The sequence below is a fragment of the Bipolaris maydis genome (genome assembly GCF_028858645.1).
Source record: "Bipolaris maydis strain C4 unplaced genomic scaffold PSV08scaffold_11, whole genome shotgun sequence".
In the NCBI taxonomy this organism is placed as follows: Eukaryota; Fungi; Ascomycota; class Dothideomycetes; order Pleosporales; family Pleosporaceae; genus Bipolaris; species Bipolaris maydis.
In genome coordinates, this window is record NW_027093867.1 from 1695101 (window position 1) to 1721171 (window position 26071).

General features: G+C 50.7%; 12 protein-coding genes across 12 annotated transcripts; 6 read left to right on the forward strand and 6 right to left on the reverse strand.

The window, feature by feature from the left end:
• Positions 1-238: 238 nt before the first annotated feature.
• On the forward strand, positions 239-4581 carry PSV08DRAFT_228318 (armadillo-type protein; the record flags this gene model as incomplete). Its single annotated transcript, XM_014221696.2, has 2 exons — positions 239-3463; positions 3513-4581. 2 exons carry the CDS (start codon positions 239-241, stop codon positions 4302-4304), a joined length of 4017 nt encoding a protein of 1338 aa, XP_014077171.1. The 3' UTR covers positions 4305-4581.
• Positions 4582-6451: 1870 nt separating this feature from the next.
• Positions 6452-7546, reverse strand: PSV08DRAFT_185147 (uncharacterized protein; the record flags this gene model as incomplete). Its single annotated transcript, XM_014221695.1, has 3 exons — positions 6452-6524; positions 6588-7119; positions 7252-7546. 3 exons carry the CDS (start codon positions 7544-7546, stop codon positions 6452-6454), a joined length of 900 nt encoding a protein of 299 aa, XP_014077170.1.
• A 1151-nt stretch (positions 7547-8697) lies between these two features.
• Positions 8698-10150, forward strand: PSV08DRAFT_379100 (uncharacterized protein). Its single transcript, XM_014221694.2, has one exon. It carries the CDS (start codon positions 8704-8706, stop codon positions 10123-10125), a length of 1422 nt encoding a protein of 473 aa, XP_014077169.1. The 5' UTR covers positions 8698-8703; the 3' UTR covers positions 10126-10150.
• On the reverse strand, positions 10118-11652 carry PSV08DRAFT_228321 (pseudouridine synthase). Its single transcript, XM_014221693.2, has one exon. It carries the CDS (start codon positions 11574-11576, stop codon positions 10176-10178), a length of 1401 nt encoding a protein of 466 aa, XP_014077168.1. The 5' UTR covers positions 11577-11652; the 3' UTR covers positions 10118-10175.
• Positions 11653-11977: 325 nt separating this feature from the next.
• On the forward strand, positions 11978-12811 carry PSV08DRAFT_207599 (HotDog domain-containing protein). The gene is made up of 3 exons (XM_014221692.1): positions 11978-12077; positions 12128-12193; positions 12238-12811. Exons 1-3 carry the CDS (start codon positions 12007-12009, stop codon positions 12575-12577), a joined length of 477 nt encoding a protein of 158 aa, XP_014077167.1. The 5' UTR covers positions 11978-12006; the 3' UTR covers positions 12578-12811.
• Positions 12812-13095: 284 nt separating this feature from the next.
• Positions 13096-13994, forward strand: PSV08DRAFT_184870 (uncharacterized protein; the record flags this gene model as incomplete). Its single annotated transcript, XM_066091909.1, has 3 exons — positions 13096-13477; positions 13507-13610; positions 13677-13994. 3 exons carry the CDS (start codon positions 13096-13098, stop codon positions 13992-13994), a joined length of 804 nt encoding a protein of 267 aa, XP_065948748.1.
• Positions 13995-14356: 362 nt separating this feature from the next.
• PSV08DRAFT_373187 (uncharacterized protein) lies at positions 14357-16498 on the reverse strand (the record flags this gene model as incomplete). The annotated part of the gene is made up of 4 exons (XM_014221690.1): positions 14357-15663; positions 15728-15909; positions 15996-16362; positions 16453-16498. The coding sequence occupies 4 exons, from the start codon at positions 16496-16498 to the stop codon at positions 14357-14359; spliced, it is 1902 nt and encodes a 633-aa protein (XP_014077165.1).
• A 444-nt stretch (positions 16499-16942) lies between these two features.
• On the forward strand, positions 16943-18600 carry PSV08DRAFT_185157 (uncharacterized protein; the record flags this gene model as incomplete). The annotated part of the gene is made up of 2 exons (XM_014221689.1): positions 16943-17058; positions 17463-18600. The coding sequence occupies 2 exons, from the start codon at positions 16943-16945 to the stop codon at positions 18598-18600; spliced, it is 1254 nt and encodes a 417-aa protein (XP_014077164.1).
• A 292-nt stretch (positions 18601-18892) lies between these two features.
• On the reverse strand, positions 18893-20459 carry PSV08DRAFT_411526 (uncharacterized protein; the record flags this gene model as incomplete). Its single annotated transcript, XM_014221688.2, has 3 exons — positions 18893-19468; positions 19523-19637; positions 19689-20459. The coding sequence occupies 3 exons, from the start codon at positions 20457-20459 to the stop codon at positions 18996-18998; spliced, it is 1359 nt and encodes a 452-aa protein (XP_014077163.2). The 3' UTR covers positions 18893-18995.
• Positions 20460-22417: 1958 nt separating this feature from the next.
• On the reverse strand, positions 22418-23198 carry PSV08DRAFT_10217 (Mss4-like protein). The gene is made up of 3 exons (XM_014221687.2): positions 23028-23198; positions 22819-22983; positions 22418-22770 (listed from the first exon to the last, which is right to left on the reverse strand). The coding sequence occupies exons 1-3, from the start codon at positions 23105-23107 to the stop codon at positions 22620-22622; spliced, it is 396 nt and encodes a 131-aa protein (XP_014077162.1). The 5' UTR covers positions 23108-23198; the 3' UTR covers positions 22418-22619.
• Positions 23199-23981: 783 nt separating this feature from the next.
• On the forward strand, positions 23982-24478 carry PSV08DRAFT_354401 (Apc13p protein-domain-containing protein; the record flags this gene model as incomplete). The annotated part of the gene is made up of 2 exons (XM_014221686.1): positions 23982-23984; positions 24038-24478. The coding sequence occupies 2 exons, from the start codon at positions 23982-23984 to the stop codon at positions 24476-24478; spliced, it is 444 nt and encodes a 147-aa protein (XP_014077161.1).
• Positions 24479-24989: 511 nt separating this feature from the next.
• On the reverse strand, positions 24990-26019 carry PSV08DRAFT_379114 (uncharacterized protein; the record flags this gene model as incomplete). The annotated part of the gene is made up of 1 exon (XM_014221685.2): positions 24990-26019. The coding sequence occupies exon 1, from the start codon at positions 25980-25982 to the stop codon at positions 24990-24992; it is 993 nt and encodes a 330-aa protein (XP_014077160.1). The 5' UTR covers positions 25983-26019.
• Positions 26020-26071: the final 52 nt, after the last annotated feature.

The following is a 26071-nucleotide window of genomic DNA, read 5'->3' on the forward strand; positions in this document are numbered from 1 at the left end:
CAACGACGACAGCCCATTCACTTCGATAGAAGCTTCTTTTGCTCTGTAGCGGCCAGTGGTGCCTTCACCACCTGACAATTCCACCACCAACCCCCCCAGCTCCTCGCTCTCAATTTCTTTCCCTCCTTCTTGTTCTCCTTCTGTCTGCCCGCGTCAGCTTATACTAACCCCAACCCCAACCCCACTATAGCTGCCCCGCCTGCCAGTGACAACAGTAGACCTCACAACACCACACACCATGGCGCCCTCGTCGGTCCCGCCCAACCCGACTGCACACAATGTCGCCCAATTGTTGCCGCGATTTGTCGACGATGACCCCGACTTCCGCTTCATGGCCCTGAGTGACCTGCACGACATTCTTGTTGTTGCCCACCCTGGCCTCCTCCTCCACGATGACGTTGTTGCGGCAAAGACTGTCGAAGGCTTGCTCACAACGCTTGTTGATACCAATGGCGAGGTTCAGAACCAGGCTGTCAAGTGCCTTGGCCCGTTTGTCAACAAGATCAGTGACAAGACGTTGCCAGTTATGATTGACAAGCTCTCGACGCTACCCACAGGCAATACAGTCGACCAGTCAATACCCGCTCTTGCTCTTCGCGAAGTCGTCGTCTCCCTTCCACGCCCCGTCCACGGTGCTGCACGCAGCAAAGCCGTCGTGAACGCATACAGTGCCATCAGCAGGGTACTCATTCCCCGTCTGATTGGATACAATGTTATACCCCCAGCACAACAGGGCCTCACGCAACCACCCAAGGGTATGTTGCAAGAGGATTTGGACAAGGGAACAGATAGCAATGCCATCGATGTGCTGACCGAGGTCGCCCGGTGCTTTGGCTCCATGTTGCAGGATGTTGAGATCCAGGCGCTGCAGCAGATCACATTCGCTATTCTTGAGAATGACAGGGCGAGCTCCATGATGAAGAAGAAGTCAGTTACTGCCATCTCCACACTGGCTGGCTACTTTTCCGACTCATTGCTGAGTGGTTTCCTATCCAAGATGATTGAGCTTCTACGTGACCCGCATCTTACTCGCAGCAAACGAAAGCTGTACATTACTATACTAGGATCTATGGCGCGTTCTATTCCACGGAAATTTGGTCCGTATCTCAAGACTCTGGCGCCTTTCGTCCTAAGCGCGTTGAGCACCGAGGAACAAGCCGAAGAGATGGACGTATCCGATGATGAGGAAGAGCGTGACCCGGAGATCGACGAAGTTCTTGAGGCTGCCCTCATTGCGTTGGACAGCTTCCTTGCCTCCTGCTCGAACGACATGCGTGCATACACGGAAGAGACGATTGAAGCCGCGACACGGTACCTAAAGTACGACCCGAATCTGGCGCAAGATGACGAAGATGACGATGATATGCCAAGTGACGAAGAAGACGCATTGGAAGGAGAGGACTTTGAAGAAGAGATTGGCTACGACGACGACGATGATGCCAGTTGGAAGGTCCGTAGGTGTGCAGCCAAGGTTCTGTACACACTTATTTCGACACGGAGCAACGGTGATCTTCTTGAGGATGGAACTCTCTACAGTCGAGTCGCACCAGCACTCATCGCACGGTTTAAGGAACGTGAAGAAAACGTCCGCTTGGAGGTTCTGGCGACACTGTCCAACTTGGTGAGGAAGTCGGGCGACGGTCCCTCGCCAGTCAAGTTTGCTGATGAGCCAACTCATGGCGGTATGATGTTGCCACCAAGCAAGAAGCGCCGTCGTGGTGGTAGTGATGCAAGCATGTTCGATCTTCAGGAGAGCTCTTCCTTATCCATGGGTTATTCTTCACCTGCACCAGCTGGAACTCCTCCGGCGGGTCCTCGGGCTAGCTTAGCAAAACTCAGCCCAGACATCGTCAAGGGTGTTGCGCAACTACTCAAGCAGACATCGTGTCCACCGACTACCAAGCAAGCATCCATTTCACTGATCAAAGACATTGTCATCACTCAGCGTGGTGGTCTTGACGGCTATCTTAGTCAACTCATCAGTCCTGTTGTAGAAGCTGCAAAGACTACTGGAGGATCATCAAGCAGTGCTTCGGCAACAGCCAACAGTTTACGAACTCAAGCTTTGCAGCTGATAGGAGCCATAGCAGATACCCACCCGTCCAAGTCTATCCAACCATATCTGGAACCCATTGTTGATGCACTTCTTCGTGGCGTCAAGGAGAAGTATAGCAAGCTATCTATCGAGGCTCTTGCAGCAACCGAACAAGTCATCAAGGCGCTCACACCACCTCGATCCGCTGCGTCAGGCACGGAAAACCGGCAATATCTGGAATCTCTGTATGAAGCACTGGTCAGTAGGATATCAGCAAACGATGCAGATGTTGAAGTGCGCCGGAGTGCCATCCATGTCCTTGGACTACTTCTAGGTCGAAGCTCAGGAACCGAAGGTTTGCTTGCCTCGGATAAGCGAACAGCTGGACTTGAGCTTTTGGCCGAGCGTCTGAAGAATGAGCTTACTCGTCTTGCTTCAGTTCGCGCAATTGACTCAATCGCTGCCCATACCAAGGCGAAAGATGAGCTGTCGGCTAAGTGGGTACAGGGCGTCGCAATGGAACTTGGTGCACAATTGCGAAAAGCTAGCCGTGCTTTACGTGGTGCAAGCTTGAGCGCACTTCGCACCCTCGCGCTGAACCCACAATCGCGGAGTCAACTCGATAATCAGACCAGGATACAGGTAGTCGATATGCTGTTGCCATTGCTCAACGCAAACGACCTTCATCTACTGGGTCCTGCTCTTGTCATTCTCGCTACCTTCGTCAAGGACGATGCACAAGCCATCATGACACCAAGTCTTACTGCCGCGCTATGCCAGGTTGCTCAAGGTTCCATTAGCGGAATGCCACTCGATGCGTTACTCAAGCTCGTCCGTGCCATTGGCGAGCAGCGCGTAGGAAAAGAGTTGATGCAAGCTTTGTTGCAACAAGTTGGTGTGTCTGGACATGCAGAGGTCGTCGGCAAAGTTATTGGCAATCTACTTGTTTATGGCGGCGACAGTGTCGGTGTGAAGCTCGAGCAGTTTGTCACTGAGCTTGAGACTGCGCAGGATGATAAGCGTCAGTGTCTTGCCCTTGTTGTGCTTGGAGAATCTGCGCTTCGACTGGGATCGCAGTCCACTATTGACCCCAAACTGTTCATCAAATACTTCTCTGCGAAGTCTGAGAATGTACCGCTTGCAGCTGCCGTTGCGCTTGGAAGAGCAGGTGCTGGAAGCGTCAGCAAGTACCTCCCTGTCATACTGTCAAACATGGGTCAGCCCTCAGCTCCCCAGTACTTGTTTTTGCACGCTATCAAGGAGATTCTTCAGCACGATGACACAGAGTCGGAGATCATCCCGTATACTTCCACATTGTGGCAAAACCTCGTTGCCGCTTCTCAGCTTGAAGACAACAAGGCGATTGGTGCAGAGTGTATCGGCAGACTAACCATCATTGATCCGAAGACGTACCTCCCTCAGCTCCAGGTAAGACAAGTCTGTATCCTAACATGTTCTAGAACTTACCAATTTCTAGGCATTCTTGAACGACCGCAAGGAAAGCTTGCGTGCCATGGTCATCTCTGCATTGCGCTACACTTTCACCGATACCGACGAAGCGTATGACGAGTACCTCAAGCCAATTGTCGTACCTATGCTTGTTCAAATGCTTAATGAGCCGGATCTGGAAAACCGCCGCTTAGCCCTTATGACTTTCAACTCTGCTATGCACAACAAGCCGGACATTATCTTGCCAGCCCTCGACCAGCTGTTGCCTCTAGCCATGAAGGAGACGGTTGTCAAGCCTGAGCTCATCCGCGAGGTCCAAATGGGTCCATTCAAGCACAAGGTTGACGACGGTCTCGAAATTCGCAAGAGTGCATATGAGACATTATACGCTCTTCTCGAGAAGGCTTTTGCACGACTGTCGCCTATTGAGATTTCCGACTTCTTTGATCGTATAGTCGCCGGTGTCACAGATGAACATGACATCCGTATCCTCTGCAATCTCATGCTTACAAAGCTTATGGTGATTGCTCCTGACCAAGTGCACTCGCGCCTTGAATCGCTTGCCGAAAACTTCCGGACTGTGCTTGCCGTCAAGCCAAAGGAAAACGCTGTCAAGCAAGAGATTGAAAAGATCAACGAAGGTGCCAAGGGCGTGCTCAAGATTTCACTTCAAATCAACAAGCGAATGGGCACCGAAGCTGGCACAACACAGGACGACCCACAATCACGTGTCTGGGCACAATACTGGGAACATGTCTCAAAGGAACATCAGAACGGACTCAAAGCTGTAGCGGAGGAGCTTAAGGAGCGCGACCGCTGATCAAGCTACCGTTTTGTTACATGCAGCCTAGGCTTGAATCGATGGACTGTTACGTACTCACCAACGTACATGATATATCCTTGGGCCCGGACATGGTCAGACCCCTATTGGAGTTGGAAGTTATCGAGACCATATACATATCAAAACCGATTCTACCAAAGGAAACAGTTTTTGGGACAGATGGTGTGCATTGCGTTGCTGTGATTGACCTCGGGATGTGTTTTTTTCATCACCAATTGACATAGTATCAAACAATAATAAAACAGTACAAAGACGCAAAATGACGGAGCTATATCGTTGTGATGATGTAGGTAGTGACACTTGCAGTCTTTGTGGAATATAGAGTTTCTGGTGAAAAACGCATTTTGCTATTCAGACTATCGGCGCAGAAATGGATCACCCCAAGTACCTGTAATATGACACACTGGGAAATCTCGTCAATTCGCACCTTTTATTCTCTCATCTTTGGTTCTGAACCCACCAAACATAAAATCCATCTCATTAAACAATCTAACATAGGAAACATGGATACAGGGCCCACAAAGGCCACTATGGCAGCTCAACCCACCAACAGCCGACCCATGCTCATCTACCCTTTACCAACACCTCATCACATGACAAGCTCTTGTCCCTCCTTCTCAAACACCCCCCACCACGACCTACCAGTTCTTCTCCCACTTCTGCTTATCAACCTCAGGATCCCATTCTTCCTGCATCAACTCAGGGTCAGCACTCAGATCCTGTGGAAGAACCAAATACCAGCAAACGGAGCCACCAGGCCAGCATATCCTGCCTGACTTGCCTTTGGTCAGAGGCTCCAAGGCGCCGCGGTATTCTAGCACAGGCTTGGTTGGGGAGGCAGCGGCATTGAGAAGTGAAGGAGAAGAAGCAGAGAAAAAGGGAGACGGACTAACTGGAGTAGCGTAGATGATGCCGTCGGAGGTTGGGACGGCAGATCGGGCGGCGAAGTGCGCGGAGATGGTGGAGGAGAGGGCGCTGGTAGAGTCTGTGAGGGGGCTACGGCGTGGCTCGATCGGGGGGAGTGAGGTTGGCATGACAAAGAGGGCGCTCGAGGGGGCGAGGGGTGAGGTGAGTGGAGTTGGGATTGGGGAGGGAGTGAGGGAAGCTGAGGGGGCGGCGGAGGGTGTGGCTGAGAGCACCGAGGGAATGCTCTGGGCTACGGAGGGAGTAGCTGGAAGCTTTGAAGGAGTGATTAAAGCTGTGGAGGAGGTATTCAGCGGGGATGAGGGCGTAGCTGGGACTACTGAAGGTGCTGCCGAAGAGATAGCTGGGGCCGCTGCAGGAGTGCTCAAAGCACTGGTGGGAGTAGCTGGGAGCACTGGAGCAGTACCCGGGGTCACTGAAGGTATAGCTGGAAGCTGTGAAGAAGCGTTCAAGGCTGCGGAGGTGTCTGAGACTACGGGAGAACTTGGGGCCACTGATGGGGCAGCGGGCAGGACTGAGGCGGTGGCTGGCAGGATTGAAGGGGTGGCCGGGACGGATGAAGGGGCTGCCGAAGGAGTACTCAAAGCTGATGAGTAAATAGCTGAGACTACTGGAGGGCTAACTGGAAGCGTTGAAGAGGTACTTAGGGGCGTGGAGGGGGTAGCCAGCGCTGCTGAAGAGGTAGCTAGGGCTACTGAAGGAGCACTTGGAACTACTGATGCGGTAGCTGACCCTACAGAGGCAGTACCTGGGACTAGTGGAGAAGTAGCTGGGAGTACGGAAGAAGTACCCAAGGCTGTAGAGGGAGTTCCCGAGACCCTAGGAAGGGCGGCTGAGGTCCCTGAAGAGGTGGCTTGAGCATCCCCGAGCATCGAGCTGATGACAGCCCGATCTGTAGCCGTAGGGGCTGAAGCCTGTGCCTTAGGTTGGATGAAAGATGAGCTAACGATAGTAGAAATGGCAGGCTTTAAGGAGGAAGCGCCGACAGGAGGAGCAGAAGACTTTGAGGGAGAAGGGCCAGCGGAGATGGGAGAAGGGGTGGATACGGTTGGTATAGCAGGGATAACGCCGGGCCGTAGAGGGGCTGGAACTAAGAGATCCTGGGGTTTGTAGCAAGCAGTACCCTTAACCTCGACTCGGCGAAGACTTGTTCATAGAGTTAGTGCCTACCCTCAACTATAGAGAATACGGGATATCAGTGATTAGACATACCCATAAGAATCCGTCTCAGAGATCTCAACGTCACCACGTAGTTGACCCAGGTTTGTAGCGAAGCTGCAAAAGTGTCAGATCTTTGACTTCAATGGATGTTCAAAGAGTCTTTCGGTAACTACTTACGGAGCGGGCCAATACTCGGAGAACATGGCGCAATGCTGAGCAACTTGGACTCCATTCCGGCGCTGTACGTAGGTGTTGACGAAGCGACACTTGCGGCTTTGGATATCTGTATCGCCAGCAACCTTGCAAGCGTCAAGGCACCTCTGGGCATCAAATTTACCATCGCGCCAGGCCGCCACGCCCATGTAGGTATCTACGCCGTTGCAGTCCAGAGGTACCTGAATCGCAGCGCCATTTTTGTACTTTTCCACAATCCAGTTCTTGAGGATGTTTGAAGAACCATCTTTCCGATTGCTGAAGGTAATGTCTTTGACATATGCGTTAGAACCAGCCATGACGATACGGAACTGCTCCCGGATTTGTCCCTTGTTGATGTTGGCATTGGGCGATATGGTGCCGGACCACAGGGTGCACTTGATCATAGTGCTGGAAGAGGGGTTGGGGCATTTTGGGCCAGGCTTGTACATGGGCGTACGCTCGAAGAAAATGCCGAATATGTTGCATTTGTCATCTTTGCCACATTCTGCAGCACCTAAAGAAGTTCAGTGTGGTGAAAGTGATTTTTGTTTGCAAGTTGGACTAAAGAGATATTGAGGCCTATACTGGGCATAAAGTGTTGCGTTACAGGGGCCGTGAGTATAGAAAGAATGATATGCCCACTTACATTTGCTGACATCATACGAATCCAAGTCAGTGTAGCGAATGAACTGAGAGGGTTCGTTGAAGGTGGTGACCAGGTTGGAGTACGCTTGGATATAGCCAACAGGTGTAGTTGCGGAAGTGGCTGCCAACGAGAAGGCGGGAAAGGATTGGAACGCCTCTGCAGTATCAGGTCGGGGGATGAGACCGCGGCCATGGGGTAGGGGCTCGCATGCACGCTCAGCGTTGGGAACGGCGGGTGCTGCGAGGACAGTCGAGACTGCAGCACCAACGACGAGGAGCTGTTGGAGGGTTGACATGTTGCTCAGTTAGTACAGAACCTAGGTTGTTGTATGACTGAGGTGGGTGTCGAAGTTTCTCTACTCGGGAAAGAGGAATGAACATTATATATAAAATGGATCTATGTGTAAATAGGATTCCGAGGGATGGTGAAAAGGTATGCACTGCGTCGACTATCCACAATAACCACAAACCTTCCATGATGCGCAGCCAGTAACAAGATTGTGGTGGGTTTTAAGGGACCTGTATGTATGCAATCAAACTCAACATTACAGCCACAAAACATTGACATATGTGTTGACCACTCACAGTTTGGCCGACCGACTTCCAGACAGGATGCTACAACCCTCAACAAGTCCAAGTACAAAACTTCATTGAAAGATGTCGATTGCATCAGAAATCCCACAGCACCTCAGACCTACCATAAAATTGGTCGTCTGTGCACACGCAAGGACTCATGTCACACAGCCTGAGTTATTTCGAGCCAAGCCAAAAGTGACTACTGGAGACAGGAGAAGCGGCATTCAGAAAGACATTATTTAGAAATATTCATCTAGAACGAGCAAGTAAACTATTTTCTTGCGGATTGGCGGTTGAGGTCAGGGCGGTCTGGCCTAGACCCGACTATCGCCCAATGGATTCCCTAATAGGCAATTTCAACTCAGCGTTGAATGTAGAGGGAAGTTGACATAGACCAAAAACCTAGTGATCAAAATGAAACAGTGTCAATAGAACGATGGCTAAGGGTGTAATAGCTGTTGATGCAAGCGAGCCACTAGCTATGAAAAGAGGTACCCGTTAAACCTTCTAACCTAGACCAAGCGCCCACCAAGCTATTTCCTACTTTGGGCATTTTTCATCAGGTGTCGAAGACAGATGCAACGTCACCAGTTACAAGACCACAATGGCTGTTACACAACATTGACACACCGTTGGCAAAAAAGCAAAGACGGTTCACTCAGTGAGGTTCGAGTAAGCTCCACCCTACCTACTGTAAACGTCATAGCCGCATTTCCGCACCCAACCAACATAGTACTCTCCAAATAGCACCTGCCACAATCCTAATCATCACCTCACAACCACTTTCCCTCCGTTTTCCGGACCATTCCATCAACAAGCCCTGATCCGAATTCCCAGAAATTAGGTGGGTAAATAAAAGCACAAACAGTGTGTCAGAATGGGCCGCACGGAGAAATCCCAGGGTCTAGCGCCACCCGCAATTCGCAAAGATATCCGAGCCAAACAGGCGCGCCACATCATCAATAAAGTGGTGCCTGCGCTTCTCGCATCGAATGCAAGAGCAAGACGGGGTGTAGATAGCAGCGAGTTGATCGCTGATCCGGACCCCAATGGAGCATCAGGACGACAAGGCCCAAGCAGCGCACGTACAGAAAGCGATGAGAATGCCATATATGTAAAGCGAAAAGGCCAAGGGCGACGAAAAGCCAAAGGCAATGAGATTCCTGACGAAGACATTGTCACAACCGCAGGCGAAGGAGGAAAAAGAGACGGAAGCAAACCCTCATCAAAAGGCAAAAACCGTAAACGCAATGATTCTCTCGACGAAGGCCTCTCGAGCCTCACCTTTCACCCATCCACTCTCACATCTTCCCCCCCAAAATCCCGCACCATCCGCATAATAGCCACCGACACCCTAACAGCCGCGCACCTTCTTTCCCACCCTGTCTCCAAACCCTCCACCAAGAAACCCCCAAACACATGCATCTTAAACATGGCATCCCCCCTCCGTCCCGGCGGCGGCGTCTACCTCGGTGCAACCTCGCAAGAAGAATTCCTCTGCGCCCGCACCACGCTGCTCCCCTCGCTCAAAGAGCAATACTACCGCCTCCCCGAATACGGTGGCATCTACACCCCCGACGTCCTCGTCTTCCGGAGCCCCGGCCCGCTGGGCGATGGCCACGGCGAGCTGCCGCCCACGGAGCGCTGGTACGTCGATGTTGTTTCAGCGGGTATGCTGCGGTTTCCGGAGCTGGAGGGCGAGGAAGATGAGGAGAAGAGGTTGGGGAGGATGGATCGAGAGGTTGTGGAGAGGAAGATTAGAGGCGTGTTGAGGATTGCGGAGCAAAAGGGGGTGAGCAGGTTGGTGCTTGGGGCGTGGGGGTGTGGCGCGTATGGGAATCCGGTGAGGGATGTTGCGGAGGCGTTTCGGAAGGTGTTGGATGGGGGTGTGGCGGGGAGTAAGAAGAAGAGTAGAGATGGGGCAGGCGGTATAGAGAATTGGTCTGGGATTGAAGAAGTGGTTTTTGCGATTGCGAATCGCAAGATGGCGGTGGATTTCGCGGGTGCATTTGGCGGAGGGATTGAAGTGGAGGATGGGCCTGGGGCTGCGGACGAGGATGATGAGGATGAAGAGGAAGACGCGGTGGCGGAAGAGCTGAGGAAGAAGATTCAAGAGATGGAGGGGCAGATAAGTCAGGTTTGGAATGCCGATCTCAAGGCGAGGATGACGGTTATTCTTGACGGATTGAAAGCACAGCTGAGGGAAAGAGAAGGCACCCCTGAGACGAGTATGGCTGATGAAGAAGATGGCGAGGGGGAACAAGATGAAGATGAAAGCGAGGAGACTGATGAAGAATAGGCATCAAATAAGAATGCATTGCGGGGTATCTTAATCTAGTAATTTTCCTATCAAGGCTCAACTTTTTCTTTAGGTTCCTCATCCTCGAGCCCCAGCTTCTTCAAATCAACGGCTAATGGATCGCTCTCTTCAGTACCCTCAGTAGGGCCTTCATAGCCAGGTGGCGGGAGTGCCCAATCAGGGAGCCCAGTCTGGTAGTCCCACTTTCCTTCCTCGCATCGATATCTCCGGGCGTGGAGATAGATGCCGAGTTCATGGACGCCTGGGTCGCTATACAGATCGGTATCACAGACTTTGCACTTTTCGCCCGTCATGCGTTCAGCCTTGCGCTTGTTGTATGCATCGACCATTTCGTCGTGATAGGCGACTGCATCGGCAACTTCTTCCTTGCCCATGCGTGAGAGACGTGACATGATGTCTTCGTCGTCTTCGTCTTCAGATTGTCCACGTCCTAGAGAAGGTCCAAACACGCGCTGGTTGGCGTAGATGGGATCATTGGAGATGGGATGACCGAGAAATTGAAGGTGGACGCGCAGCTGGTGGGTCCTTCCCGTCACAGGGAAGCAGCGTACGATAGAGTAGCCCCGGAGTTTCTTCCATGGCTGGCCGTCAGGATCTTTCTCGCTTTCCTGCTCTTGACTGCTATTTCCATCGTCTTTCGGTGGGTAATATGCAAGTCGCTTGAAGACTGTTTTTGCCTCCTTGCCATTGGCGCGAACACGATTGAGACCCAGCTTGGGGCTGATCTGAAGTATGGGCTTTTCACACAGAATCTCGCCCTCTGGAAATTCGCCAACGACCCGTGTGATGTACTCCTTTTTGACAGTCCTTCCTCGTATCTGCGCACTCATGTCCTCTGCAGCCTGCTTGTGTTTTCCGATGAACATGATACCACTGGTGAGGCGGTCGAGTCTGTTGCAAGGTAGGGGATTCCAACCGTATCCACGATCGGCGCGCATTATCTCAATGATGGAATTGAAGTTGTAGCGACCAGCGGGGTGGACTGGCATACCCGCAGGCTTGTTGATGACAATCATGTCATTGTCCTCGTGAACGATGCCGATGGGCTGGGCAGTACAGGGCGGCTCATGGCGGTGCAGTGTGTGAGAGATAACATCGCCGTTGTTGATAATAGTCTTGGTGCTGGGGACGGGCTTGCCGTTGACTACGACCCGGCCGTCGATGATGGCCTGTTCATAGTACTCGGCAGGACGGTCGCGAAACTCGCTCGCGAAGATGTCAAGAATTTCGCGGCCCCGCCATCGCTGTTTGCAGTAGGTGTTGTATGTGTAGTGGTAGGGCGTCACCTTGCGCAGGCCATCCTCGAGGTAGTATGGCGGCGGCCAGGGATCGCAAGGTGTAATGGCGACGGGCGGCGGCTCTTTCCACGGAAACTTGTCGTCGGGTAGAGGCGGATATTTGTCGCGGGGAGGGGAAGGCACGAGTGCCATGGAGGGTGAGCCTGGGCGAGTGTGGGCGACGGGCAGGCGGCCCTTGGAGGCGAGGAATGCGAGGATGCGTGGAGACGGCGCCAGAATCGCGGGGCTTGGAGGGGTTGAAGGTCTGTACCGAAAAAAACGACTTGGGACAACGTGGGGGTTGCCGCGATGTGGCTGGTGAGCATCGTGTTTGGCCAATCACACACCACTTCCGACCGCGTCGGGTGGCGCAGCAACGGACACTGTTCAATGCTATCAGCCACTTCCGATGCAACCGGATGGGAGTGATGGCTGGCGCCAATCGGGTTGGTGTCGGATGCATCCGACACCAGCTGGGACCCGTTTCAACGAGCCGAGGCTCAGTCGCAGCCACGGCCGAGTCTTGACCACAGGACACAACCGCGAATTGCGCCACCTCAACACCACACCACTGATATTCTTCATGGCTCTCGAGGTACTCAAGTCGCGTCGTCGCGGCGACTACAACTTCACCCTTGAGTACAGGACGCGATGGTCCGTTGTTTTGCTGTGCCCCTGTCCAATGCAACGCTGACCGCACCAAGGAGCGACAATGACATGTACCACCATATGAACAACAGCGTCTACTACTACCTGCATGTCTTCCCACAGTCGCATGTGCTTATATAGTCCTCTTTAACTGACATGATACAAGTTTTGATTCTGTTGTCAACACATATCTGATTAAGCACTGCGCACTGCACCCACCAACGTCTCTCGACATCGGCCTGGTTGTTCATTCTCATTGCAACTACCTTGCTCCAATCGAGTTCCCTGCAGTCGTTGACTTGGCCCTCAGGGTAAACAAACTGGGAAAGAGCTCTGTCACGTATGAGATTGGCGTCTTTGAACAGGGTCAAGAAGAAGTCAAGGCAGTTGGAGAGTTTATCCATGTCTTCGTCGACCGCGAGAGCAGACGGCCGAGAAAAGATGGTATGACTGAGGCACTCAAGGCGGGTCTCGAGAAGTTGCTCGTGGAAAAGTCGAAGCTCTGAGTTTTGTCTATGCGTCAGACAAAGCTATGTCAACCAGCTAGGGCTACGGCCATCATTCTCCTGCTCGATTAATTCGGCATACAAGTTGCTTAATACTCCCATCATGCCCGTTGAAGGAGGTTGGTAATTGAACGCTTGAGATATTGGATACACCCCATATAACGATAGTCAGAAGATGGATCTGGATAATTTAGTGATCACAAGAACAGACTTTAATTAAGAAGGTTTCACCCACGATGAAGATGTTCTTATGTCTCCTCTCCTCCAGGGTCTCTTTACATCCTCAATCGTTTTACCGAAAGCCCTAATGTCAGAATCTATCTCAGGTAGCACCAGAAGCGGGGGATTATATTTCCGTGTACCGGTAATACATATCCGAACATCATCTACCATCATAGTCTCTGGTTTCTAGCGTTCGTAACAATTCATATAATACCCCTAGTATCTCTTCTACTTACAATCGACCCTTTCTTCGCCAGCTCGGCTACCCCCCAACCATTCCCATCACCGCTCCAAAAATGCGCAACCTCATCTCCGGCCCCGGCGTCCTCTTCGTTCGCTCCCGTATCTCACCCAAATCCCACCCCACCCTCTCCGAATCCACCTTCCTCACCTGGTACGACACCGAGCATATCCCCGAAGTTCTCTCCACCCACAATGTCAGCAGCGCCTTCCGCTACGTCGACGTCTCCAAAACATCTCCCATCGGCGACTCGCAAAACCGAACCCCGTTTTTGACATGCTACCCCATGTCTGATATAGCTTTCACGCAAAGCGAAGCGTTTAGAGCGATTAGCGTGAAGAGTGAGAAGTTACCAGGGACTGGGGTGATATACGATCTTGCGGATTTCGAGATTAGTTATTTGGGGTTTTTGGGAGCGACGCCGAGAAAGGGAGATGGTGAGTGCGTTTTTGAGAAGTGATGGAAGTGTGTGCTGAGGGTGGTATAGGGCGAGCGAAGTTTATGATTACGTATGGGGTTAGACCGGAGGAGGAGCCTGGACAGGATAAGGTTGTGGCGTTTTTGGAGAAGGTATGAATTCATGTTCTTTCTTGGGGAATATTGAGAGATGGCTAATGTTGAGTTTTGGGGGGGAAGCAAACGGCTGTGATATCGGAAGCACAGCATTATATTCGTACGCTGCATTTCAAGTTGTTGTATGCGAGGACGAATGCGCAGTCTCGCGCTCTGAAGGGTTTACCTACTACCGATGAGCCGCATTTTGAGCCGCCGACTTGGTTGGCTATACATGAGTTTTCCGAGTTTCCCGAGGAGTCGTTGCTAGAGAATGTCAAGAGTGATTCAAAGACGATCTTGAATGAGCCAGGAAATGCTGAAGGATGGGGGAAGACGGAGAGTGAAATGCATGTTTGGAAAGTAGAAACCGTTCATGGGGAAGGCAAGTTATTTGATTGAAGACAATTGTCATATGCGTTTGAAACCTGAAGGTATGCATAGTTTCCAATGTTTCACGCTTTCAAATCCGTAGCCATGAGAGCGTAGCAAATTATAAGATAATTTATTCATAACTAGAGAAGTTGAAAGACACTGAATTAACTATAGTAATAGATGTATCCAAGGGACTGTGGGTAGAAGGTCTACCTTGCAATCAGATTGCTAGGGCAAAGAGCCTGCTATAGCAAATAGCAAAAAAAAAGTCAAGGAACCAGGCAAAGAAGAGCAAACGAGTGAACTGAGGGTCGAGGTGATCGGCCTATGGGCTTGGATTGAGGCAAATTGGGTATCTGGCCCACGTTACATGATATACTATGCCTGGTTCATTTCGAGTCGTCAACGTCGTTACCTGGTGGGTTCACAAGACAGCGATTGCATGTCCGATACATCCAAGCCTTATTAGCGATTGTCTCAGCTATGGTTTTGTGGACATCATGGTCAGGCGGCAGGATTTTTCTGGCTATCCGCTGAGCTTTCTCAAGCAATGGTTCCGCGAACTGTGGCAAGCTTCGATCGAGATAAGACCTGGCATGCATCATGAGGTTGGATAGTGCCTTCAAAGAATAGTATCCGTCCGAACTGGCATTCTCGATCTGTTGTTGACGCCACTGCAACCACCAGTCGGCTTTCTCGTACTCGCAAAGCCACGACAACGAAGATATGACTCCCACCGTCAGTTCGTCGTGAACTTTTGCGCAGTCATCTTCCGTCGATCGGATCGTGCTGAGAATGGGTTCGATTTTCTCCCTGACCAGGGTGCTTAGCTTGTGTAACTCACCCGTGGTCTCATAGTACCTTCGCAACTGTTCTAATGTGCACAGATGAAAAGGACCTTCGTTAAAAGTGAGAGCGTAGTCATGAACAGCCTCCAGAAGAAGTTTCTCTACTCGATGTCTTGGAGGATCTGCACTACCTAACGGATGTCTCCCTGCTTGCCATTTTTTGTCGGTGTAGAGATGAGCGAGTTGGTGCTTGAAGTAGGCGATCTGATCTCGATAAGTGCCACCTAGCCCTTCAGATTGGCGGATCAGATCACACAGCTCCTCTTCAGCAGACTCAAAGTCGCCTAATTCGCGACATGCGTCGACAATTTGACATTTCAACCCCAGGGTAAGATTGAACATGTCTTCGGAACTGGTCTCTGATGCTGCGTGTAAACCATCTCTTGCAGCAGTGAACGTCTTTAGCGCTTGGCCATGCTTTTTCTCTGCGGCGTATACCAAGCCAAGTCGACTAAAGCTCAGCCAAGTCTTCTTGTGATTGTCACCGAGCAGCTCTTGATGATGGGTGTAGGACTTGCGAAGTTGCTCCATAGCTCCATCGAGGTCCTTGTTCTCGATGGCGACGTCAACAAAACGGAGTAGAACGTCGATGACGATCTTGTTTGTAGAGCCTAGGAGGGCTTCCAGTCCTTCCAAAGCCTCTATGAAGGCAAGCTTCGCTCCGGGATAGTCATCGTGCTCGATGAGGGTCTGAGCATTTCGAGAAACTGTGAGGAAGCCATCGACATCCTGGCCATTGTAGAATTCTGCCCTTACTGACATATCGTTGCGATTGGAATAGTTATCCGGAATTGAATGTTTCATATGCGGCGACTTCAAAGTATTGTAAGTCAGATTGGAAGGCGACGCTGTGATCAAAGGTTAACAAAGAAATCACCATCGCCTGATGTTGCATACAGCGGATGCACGTACATGCGATTGGAGACAAGGCGCCATCAGCATACTCCTGCGTGTATCTTTTGATCTTGTCATTTGGTACCGGTTGTCTACGGTATCTGAAAGATGTCTTTTTCCCCTCTTCGATCTGGCGGAGCTGTGCCTTCTTCACCATGAATTTCGCGACAGGCTTCGGGATTGACTTGGAAAGGTTCCATCTAGAAAAGGTGTTTTTCCATTACTGTTCGCTAATATATTTGTTAATAAAACCTGGTAGTTTATGGCATGCCAAAAGACTTCTCACCTCGCGACAAAGCCGTGCTCCTTGAGTATGAGTTTGCGCAATTCCTTGAGCTCCATGCGGTGGTAATTGAATCTAATAAATGGTTCATGCTGAGCCCATTCTGATCGACTAATACGTTTCGGGATCGAGGGATTAATGCTCAGTTCAGGTCCAACCGCTGAAGCCTGTGCTGGTACGAACGGAGTCAACCGTGGCGCAGCTATGTCCATCGCGTAAGTATCAGAATCAGCATGCGAATCGTTGATGGATGCCATGAATAGAGGTAGACGGGCATAAATAGGGTTATTGATAGCAAAGTAGCAACACAAGTGAAAAGTTAAATGGTGTACAGGATCGTGTGCAATCTGGAGGTGAATGGAATGGTGAGCTGTCAGAAGTTGAAAAGATCAAGGGCGAGTAATATACACCATGAGGCTCTGCTGCGTCAAGGCACTGTTACACAGGAACTTTTTCGAACCTTTGCGTTTATGGGGCACCTGAAACAGGAAGGCTATGCATCCCATGATTTCTTTAATTGCAGGTGGCGCCCCCCTAGTATTGACCCTTTGAGTTGGCGCTTCCCTTTTATCTGCCTCGGTTGATTACCCGGACTAGCTGATAGCATCTCGTTGCGACAGCAGAAGGCGTGCGCGACAGCAGAAGGCGTGCGCGACACCAGAAGGCGTGTGCGACAGTAGAATGCATGCGCAGTCAGCTCTTCTTGCTACATACGTACATGCCGAGAGCCATCGGGGCGCACGCTAGCGGCGATACCCAGCACGCGTCCTATGCAGACCTTTTGCCGGGTAGTATACTATGTTCTTTACCTTTTGATGGGCACCTCCTCCTGAGGCTTGCAGCGACACACAAGACTGCGATCCGCCAGCGCGTAGGTAGTAGACGCAGCGAGTGGAAGATAGAAGAGACAATAGTTAGAGGCACGTGCTGATTCACAAGACCCTCCTAAAATGGAATATTTGTGCCTTTATCAGCGGCCGCCTCGAAGCTTACTTTTGGCTGCCGTCATGCATACTCCAACGGCTGCAGCCCCCCGGCCGGGCCACCTCGACATGCAATGGTACAGGTAAATCACGACGCAGTGGCGGCGGAGAGTATTTGGAGAAGGAGGAAAGGTGCACAGTGCGCATCAGCTATGTTAGTGGCATCCAAGGAGTGCAGGGACATGGGTATCTGCCCCTGACCGATATCGCCTACGTAGGCGTGTGTTACTAGTGGCTGGCGAGCGCGATCTTCATCGCAAATTCCCTGGTAGTAATGAAGCTTGTCTGGTTGAACATAGAAAACAGGCAGAGCCTCATTGTCTCAAAAGTTCCCAAAAGGCTCCAAAACTGAGCCGCAACAAGAGAGTCAGTGCCCGCAAAGAACTAACATAAATAGCCCGCAATGCACTCTCCAGACTTGAAGTTACTGGGCTTCAAGAACTTTTCAAATCATCACTCATTCTACTAGTATTCAAATGATAACTAGGCTATCAGAAAATGATGGTAAATCTCGCCAAACATCCTCCATTTTGAACACCTACCTTCAAACTACGCAACCAACCTATCAAGACTGTACTGGACTACAAAATTACGAAGAGGGCCACTCTATTGATAGTGAGCTTTACTGGGCTGCAACCAGTATTGCCCATGATGATACCGGATACATTCAAAGCTTCAGTCACAACAATGAACCTCAGTGTGCGAACGAAGCCACCGCGAACAATCCCTGGCTTACTCAACCTGTCGTCTCAGGCTTTCCTTTAGACGACTCTCATAATTCGACGTCTCCTTTCAACGTTCAGACAATTCCGGCAGCCATTCTCGGCGCCTCAACATCTTCGTTCATTGCTGGAGTAGATCACTGTACTTACGCCCACATGTGCAACTACGAAGATGCCCACACTGTTGCCTCGTCATTCGGAGGGAACAGGACTCAAAGTAACCCGTCACACCTCTTGAGCCGAGACACTTCCGCTTCCGCCAGTCGTGGGCACGCCGTGCAGCGCGACAGAGTCCATTGCACTTGGCCCAATTGCACCAAGACCTTTGGAAGGCTGCAGGAACTGGTGCGTCACCACAACTCAATCCACAAACTTAGGACGCCTTTCTGGTGCCCCGTACCGAGCTGCAACCGTAGCAGCAGCTTTCCTCGCCGCAAACGTCCGTTTTCGAGAAAAGACAAGCTCGACTCGCATATGAGGAACATGCATCACATTACCTTTGGTGATTCTATGATGGCAGTTGTGCAGGCTGGCCTAGATGCCAGAGGTGGCGGGAATGCTGGTGCAGAGTCGGGATCTGGCAGAAGTGGCTTCAACACTGCCAACAGACTTCACGGCGTTGGAGCGCCTTCGATCCTAGATGATCAGACTCTAAGCAACGGTGTAGCCGACTTTGTCCATCCTATTGCCGGCCATGAATCTTTGGATCCTGATAGTGTGAGTACTGCTGACTGGTTCAGCGGCATGGATGGAGTTGGCGGCTTCAATGCGTTTCCCAGTCCTGACCAAATGGATGCAGCGGGCTTGGATGATTTGACTGCAGCTGATGGAATTTCCGACGAACAAACCATCTCTGGCGAGGATATGCTCTCTTCTGGTAATCGTTATGTAGGCTTATCTTAACTCTCATTTCATTTGTTGGTATTGTGGCACGATACGTGATCGAGCTTAAATGATCAGAGGGGCGACCCGCAATCGAGTAGATAGAATCAAGCTGAAAAGTAATCGCTGTAAAGGAATTAATTGAAGAAGGTGCCTATCTACGTACGAAAGATTATCGCAATATATACTACGAACTAGTCACGTGATACTACACCACAGTATATCGATTAGCGGGTTTTGATAGCGACTTCCATTTCATATATAAATATACACCGATCATCGAATTCTGAGATTGGGAGGCGGAAACACATGATGAAACTGAGATGTATGCATAACTAATCGAAGCAGGTGATGTTGGACGAGCAGTCACCTGCTGGGTGCTGGAACCTAAACACGAGCTAACCTTGGGTAACCGGTCATTCCTCCTCATCACTATCCTCCTCCTCCTCTTGCAGACCTTTCCAAGTCCTCCACGTCTTGTGGCCCTTGACGTCTTTCTCCATATCGCCACACCGCCTCTGCTCCCAACTCTCCTTGCCTGCCACAATGGCCCAGTGCTTCTGTGCCCTCCCTGCCCAGTACTTTGCTTTTTCTTCTTCACCAAACATGCTCCACGTATATGCTAGGGTTTCTTCATATGCAGGCAGCTCTGCTATCAGGTCTTCTTTCTCCAACTGTTCGACTAAGCTAGGTAATAGTTCGAGGGTCCTGTCTGCTTCTTCTGGGTCTGAGGGTAACACTGATTTGAGCGCTTTGATTTCGCTGAGACGGTCATTTGAAGCCATGATTTCTTCGTCTGAGGCGGTGCAGAGAGGGCAGGCGCAATTGAATCCGAAGTTGGCCTCGAGAGAGCGGACACGACGCCCATGGGATCGCCTTTCAAACCCATCTGGAGCATGTTAGTGTGTTTCCAAATTGTCGAATAAGAAAGGCTTAGACTCACAGCTTCGTGTGATTTCCTCGCCTGGCTTGATTTCCTTGAGCGCAAACACCTCGACTGTGAGTGTATGGTCGTTGAAGCGCCAAAGCGTGTTGGGACGGCATGCATGATTAATGCGCTATATCTAACATTAGTGGTGTTCATTTTGGAAAGCCTCATACAAACTCACAGCAATCTCTGGGGTCACGCTCAGCAGCTTGGGCATCTCGTCGACCCAAGGCCACGTGAACCCAATCCCATTCGTCTTGACGATGTCCTCAAAAGACCCGTCTTCATTTCCACTGAGCCCTGCAACCATTTCTCTTGATTTCGGAGGCATCTGCGCTGCCGCCGTCCGCAGCACACGCTCCACCTCCTCCTTGCTCTCGGTCTCCAGCGCGCTCTTATCAACAATCAAAACCGGCGTCTGAATAACGAGACTCTCGCCAGGGAAAATGGCGCCAATATCCTTTTTCGCAAATAATCCTTTTCCTTTGCTTCCCGCGTCTTTGACTTCCCACACACCCATCTCTTCCCCGATTTGCCCCTCCATGCCACCAATCGCCATGCCAAATGTCTCCATGGACACGCTAGCTGCGACCTCAGGGCTGGTGACGAAAGTGATACCGCGGCCATTGTTGTAGTTGGCATTCGTGTATGCGCAAAATGTTTTTGGGGCTCCCTCCGGTTGCAGGATATTCACACATGAGGGCGTGCGAGTCCAGGGAAATGTGTATGACATCTGCACGCCACCGGGCTTGACGGGACATGTAGAAAGCGGTTTATTGACAAATCCATCGTGAATTGCGGCGCTTCGCGGCAGGTAGTATATTTCTGCTTCGCTCTGGCCTTCATGTACGTCGAGTGATGCCGCTACCGACGTTAGGAGCAGAGTGGATAGAGCTAGGCGCATACTCCTTCGGTGGTTCCGCGGCGATGACATTGCTGCCGTTAGATACATGGTTTCCCGTGACTAGCTCTTTCTATCTTGTTGCATTCGGGGTTCGCCACAACGAAGTTTCAATGGGGGTGAAGAAAGTGAACAAGAGGCAAAAATCTTCGACTCTGCACTTTGTTTGAGGAAAAGTCGGGTTCATGTATAAGTAGGTGGGAAGCCACGTTTCACGATGCTTAAATGATGTCGTTGCACCCCTCCATCAATTTACCCGATCTGTCTGGACTTGCTTGGCAGGCCCTGTGCGTTTTCGAATGCAATTTAGTTTTGGTTCCTGGTGATGCAGTTGCCCATTTGTCCAGGGAGGTTTGGCGTCGTCGGCGCAATTGGGTACTACCGGAAGAAATGGGGGTGATGTGGGGAATGCCAAGGAAAGACCGGTTGAACGGCTGACCGGGGATTTAAGTAGTGGCCATCTTTACTTTCGCGAGTGCCTTTGGCGAAGGACGTAGTTAGACGAGAGCGATGTCTGGTTTGGTATTAGTGATTCGATGTGGGTAAGAGTCGGTTTGGGTGATGGATCCTCGCACGGTTGCGTTGTGCAAGGAGTGCGCCAGAGCGAGCACCTACAAAAGCTATCATAACAAAAAGAAATTAAGAATAGCCAAAGCTGCTTCAAAAGGGTATTGTATATCGGCGCGTCTCTAAGGCGAGGTTGAATACACATACTCATATCGATAGAGCAAACCCGCGGCATCCTTCACCTGCAGATGGCGGATTTTACGGATCACCTTTGTCAGTAGAGATTACGTATAGGCAAAGGAATGGTCTTTAAAAAGCAACAAAGGATCATTTGATTTGACAAAGATCTGGAAACGTGAGAAGGCGTGCAACTAGACATCTTGCCAATGTATACATGTTCTTATGACGGGCGGACTAGATCATATCATTAGTATGTAGTAATTCAGCGCAAATTCAATATTTACATGTAGCGATAGAAACTGGAGGAAAGCAGATGAATTTTACATTCCATTGACAACTGGAAAGGCATGAGATGGAAAAATATGAGACACGTAGTAACATAACTTATGGAGCGCTGTGCGAGTACTGCTCATGGTATTGAGATGGAGTATGTCCAGAAATTGGAGTCTTTTCCAGATACTACATACATACAAGAAGATAGAAGCATAACGCAAAACGACGTTCAAGGTTAAAAGATGCTAGGTCTTGGAAGCAAGTAGACGGCACTACATCAACCACCTGATCTACCCTCCATCTACTCGGCTTAGGATCATCCTCTCAGCTCCCATACCTACTCGCATCAGTACCAAACTCTCCATCTCTGCATACAAAATCACTCACTTTCCTCCAAAATCCACTTATGGTACACAGCACTTGTAGTTGTCCCCACCGGGGCACAGTCCCGTCTGCCATGTCCCACTGCAGCCCGAAGAAGTGTACTTGCACGTTCCCCTGCCCTTTGTACCACACTGCCCTGCAGGATAGGTGCAGCATCTGTTGTCATCGCCACCCGGGCAGAGATCGAGAGAGACGGAGCCACCGAGGGTTTTGGTGCAGTAGGTTGGGCTGTCGCACCACCCGGCCTTGCCGCAGGTTTGGGCGAGGGCTGCTGTAGTGAAGAGGAGGGTGGTGAGAAGAGGGTTGAAGTACATGATTTTTTTCAAGAAGATGTTGAGGATGGTGAAGAGATGGTTGTGTTAATGGCTCTTGTTGGTGAGTTTGGATGTTCCGGACAGTAGTCGCTTTATATACGCATGGTTTTCCGTATCGTGGATGCTCTTCGCATTGAATGCGAGTTTATATTGCGGCTTCCATAAAATTGGAATTTGTAAAACAAGATTAGGTATGGGTTGTCAATGCGACGAGAATGCAGGGTAATCTCAAGTCCAGTACCTTGATCACGTTGCTATCGTTGATTGGTCCATTGAAGGCAGGAATAGTCAATAGGATTGGTCTAGCTTCGTTTAGTCGCATCTAGATTTCATTCAAGTTACACAAGTTGGATCTGGTGTCGTTGTGCATGCAGGGTCGTATTCTCGTAGTTACTCTATGCAGCCGAGGAGCGGGGTTAGCTGGCCAGTGTAACAGCAGTCATTCATAGTCTTCAGCTGAGCCAGTATTAGCCAACATATGGACTAGATATATCAAAAGCCACAGCTATGGGTGTTCTTCGACTTCCACGTTAGGATTTGGTAACTCCCCCTTCTACATCCTCTTCTCACCGGGTTCTAGAATCTTAATCCAGCTCGGCTCTTCTTCCGCAAAACTTTTGTCGGCCGGAGCAGGTATGTGCTCAAACAAGCCGCTCTTCAACACTACTATCGGGGAATCGTCGCTGATTAAGGTGGCAATTGGGCTAAATCAGTATCAGCCACTATACTTCAAGATGTTTTGTGCGACTTGCCATCCGCAGTTGCCGCAGAACTGACGCGTGATCGGTTTCCCACTCTTTGTATCGCTGTCTTTGTAACTCTTGAGATTGCCATTAGGGTCTTTTATGTTAACTTCAGATTTATCAAGCAAGTATATGAGTGATCCTATAGTCGAGCCTGCGCGGCGACAATTTGAACTTCTGGTGTCAGTGCGGGGTGGCGTCCAGAGGATCTTGCATACCAGTAGCAAATCATAGTTTTCTCTGGTAGAGCAGGAATGGAAACCTTGATGCCTCCACAATTGCAGCGTCCTTCAGCCATAATAGCGGAATGAGAAAAGACCGTGGCGGGGCTCGAAGAGCGGTAGAACTTTGGGGAGGGGTAATCACAGCGATCAGCAAGAAGAATGGATATTTAAAGATGCAAAGTTAATGAACAAGATTCCAGTTATAATGTGTAAGCTAAAGGATGTGGGCCCGGTCTGGCCCGGATAGGTATGTCGAGTCCAGATGACGTACGCTCCACAGTGCGGGGATTTTACAACAATCTTCAAACTCGGTGACCTCGGCAATTTGAATGTAGGGCGACCCATAGGGCTGACTTGAGGAAGACGGACTATTTTTTAAACCAAAATTGGTGGCGAATCATGCAATAGCACTGTAGGCAAGAGATGATTTCTCAGTAAAGAGAACTTCATTGACAAGTGCAGTTATCCAGTTGCAGAGCGTTGGACGAATTGTCCAAGATGCGAGAATAACCGAAAACAACTATCACGAGTGGATCGAGTCGCCATCTTGTTACAAGGCTTGCAAATACGCTGGTGGAGACATGCGACGGATGCTAATGCGGAAAGTCTACTGTAAGGTTTCAACCGGATGAATGACGCCTGTCGTATATCGAACACAGTCTGACCAATGGTGACACAAAAAGCCGAGTCAGGACAAAATCAAAAATGCAAAATGAGAAAACTAGAAAGATGAAGAAGAAGTACTACAAAGCAATGATGTGATGTCGATATAAAGGGCTGAACCACACGGCAGATACCCGCATCCGGCTAGCGTGGGCCATTCAGTCCTCCACCAGCGGGTGTAACCCGCGCTTGCAACATATCAAAACTACAAGAACAACAGCCCAAACAGCCTTTGCACCACCCAAACGAACTCTCAGTCAAAGAAAAAAACACACCTCTGCCAAAATGGTATTTCCTCACCGCCCCTCTGATCCCCACCACACCTTCTAACTCTCGAGCAGACACGCGACTCAACAGCCACATACCTGCACATGCACGCGTCGCACCACGCCGACCTCCTCGAACAATTCACAAACCTAACCTCCTCCCAGCTCTCCCCAGAAGACATATACATCCCCCCACACCTACAGCCTGTCAATCCAGAAGACGAAGACGACGTTGTGCCAGACCAGCACGCTGCATTCGGGATCCAGCGCGCGACGCAGGCCAAGAAGGAGCCGACGTGGCGGGATCTGGGGCTGGACGATTTGCTGAGGAGGGGACCTGCGGGAGAGGCGAGGAGCGGTGGTGCGGCGGGGGTTGCGAGCGGTGGTGCAAGTGAGGAGCCCGTGAGATTGGCGTTGGCGAGACAGCCGGGGCCGAGGTCCGGGGTGAGGATGGCGCAGAGCGGTGCTGGGGTGAGTAGTGCGGGTGGCAGTGCTGGGAATGGGCTACCGCGCTGAGAGGAAGGGGTATTGGTAAGATTTGCTGTTTGGTTACACAAAGAATGCCGTGGTGTTCAGGGAAGTACGGAGGCGCTGGCAAGAGCATGTAAGAGTGTTGTGTACGCTCTTCTAAGCCTGCTTAGCCCAGCCAGCATGTCTTGCAGACACTACCAATTGGGAAGTCTGATAGAGCTGCTATTGTGCAGACCAGACACTCAAAGTGCAGCACGAGCTCTGCGAACTCGCCTGGAGGTGGGTGTGTATTCGCGCAATCACAAACGATCGGCACGGTACGATCAAGAATGGGTATAGCTGCTGAACCACGAGATAAGCTGAGGATATCACTTGAAGAGTGATATAGATCGTGCATGCAGAGAACAATTGCAGCAAGACGGGAGCGATCATAATTTCATGACTTTTGTATTCGTATCAGACGAACTCCTAGAACTCCAAACTGCAGACGGCTGCTCCGAGACTATGATGGCATTCACCATTGGAACACGCGCTATCCATCCAAACAATACATTCATCAACTGCGCCAATCGTATTCACCCTGCTCGTGGCGCAAGCGCCACACAACACGCAAACGCGCAGCATACGCCTGCCACACCATCAAAGCCTTGATAACGCACCAAACATACATCCACCATTTTCTCTGTGACACGCCTCCGCTTGTGCTGACAAGCGTCTTCTCTTCCATAAGTGTAGATATGACTGCCAGCACAGCCTCCCCCCAGCTCTGACACGTTCCGTCATTGTCAAAAGCAATACCCCGCGGATTGTTAATGATGTCGCGCAAACCCTCGTACAGCCGAAAAGCGTCTTCGTGGTAAGCAATCGGGGCGTCGTTGCGAGCCAGTGCTTCTAGAGTGCGGATAACGGGTAATCTTTTGGCGAGATCTTTGGGGTTGTGTCGTGCTAGAGACGAAAGATCGGACGGCACAGTCTCCGTTGGCCTCAAATCGTGATAATAGAAGCGACGCGCGATGCTGACCATGATCACGGGCAAGTCATGCAGCATGACCTCTTTGATCCACAGAAAGGGCATGGGTTTCATTGTTGTGACTAGGTGTCGGGTCTGCAGCTTGAAAATATTGCGGTTTTCCCAACCCAAGGCGGTCATACACCTCGGTGGCAAGCACAACGCATCATTCTCATCCCAAAATAGGTCCTGATCTGGACGTACGAGATCGGCAGGGTCCCTTCGAAGAACAATTGGATGACGGCACATGGGACATGTGCAAATTGCTTTGTCCTGGCACCAGAAGCTTATGCACCGGAGACAGAAAGTGTGGTTGCATGGTGTCTGTATGGCTTCAACGGTATCTTCGATGTATCTTCGTCTGATAGGGCCGGGCAGTTGGCCTAAGAAGTCGATGTTATCATGTTCGAAACTTTGCCCAGCACTTCCATACTCTCGTCTGCAAACAACACAAGTTGGGCCGTAGCTTGAGTCATTCGCGGGTTTAAAAGCTGCGATAACGTTGTCGACCGCGTCTTGATAAGTATATGCGGAGTCCATTTTGGTTGAAGTTTTGTGGTTGAACGTGGCGATTGTTGAGGACCCTGTTTTAGTCCTCTAAAAAAGTTCTTTGTTCCTCATTAATGAGC

What these genes read in the sequence shown, in the direction of transcription:
- PSV08DRAFT_228321 (XM_014221693.2), bottom strand. Translation starts at nt 11,576, where the DNA reads ATGGCACTCGTGCCTTCCCCTCCCCGCGACAAATATCCGCCTCTACCC.
- PSV08DRAFT_207599 (XM_014221692.1), top strand. Translation starts at nt 12,007, where the DNA reads ATGGCTCTCGAGGTACTCAAGTCGCGTCGTCGCGGCGACTACAACTTC. An exon ending in CTTGAGTACAGGACGCGATG is followed by an intron (nt 12,078 to 12,127) that starts GTCCGTTGTTTT and finishes GACCGCACCAAG; the next exon opens with GAGCGACAATGACATGTACC. An exon ending in TACCTGCATGTCTTCCCACA is followed by an intron (nt 12,194 to 12,237) that starts GTCGCATGTGCT and finishes ACATGATACAAG; the next exon opens with TTTTGATTCTGTTGTCAACA.
- PSV08DRAFT_10217 (XM_014221687.2), bottom strand. Translation starts at nt 23,107, where the DNA reads ATGGCTGAAGGACGCTGCAATTGTGGAGGCATCAAGGTTTCCATTCCT. An exon ending in AAAACTATGATTTGCTACTG is followed by an intron (nt 22,984 to 23,027) that starts GTATGCAAGATC and finishes TGACACCAGAAG; the next exon opens with TTCAAATTGTCGCCGCGCAG. An exon ending in TTCTGCGGCAACTGCGGATG is followed by an intron (nt 22,771 to 22,818) that starts GCAAGTCGCACA and finishes ATACTGATTTAG; the next exon opens with CCCAATTGCCACCTTAATCA.
- PSV08DRAFT_379100 (XM_014221694.2), top strand. Translation starts at nt 8,704, where the DNA reads ATGGGCCGCACGGAGAAATCCCAGGGTCTAGCGCCACCCGCAATTCGC.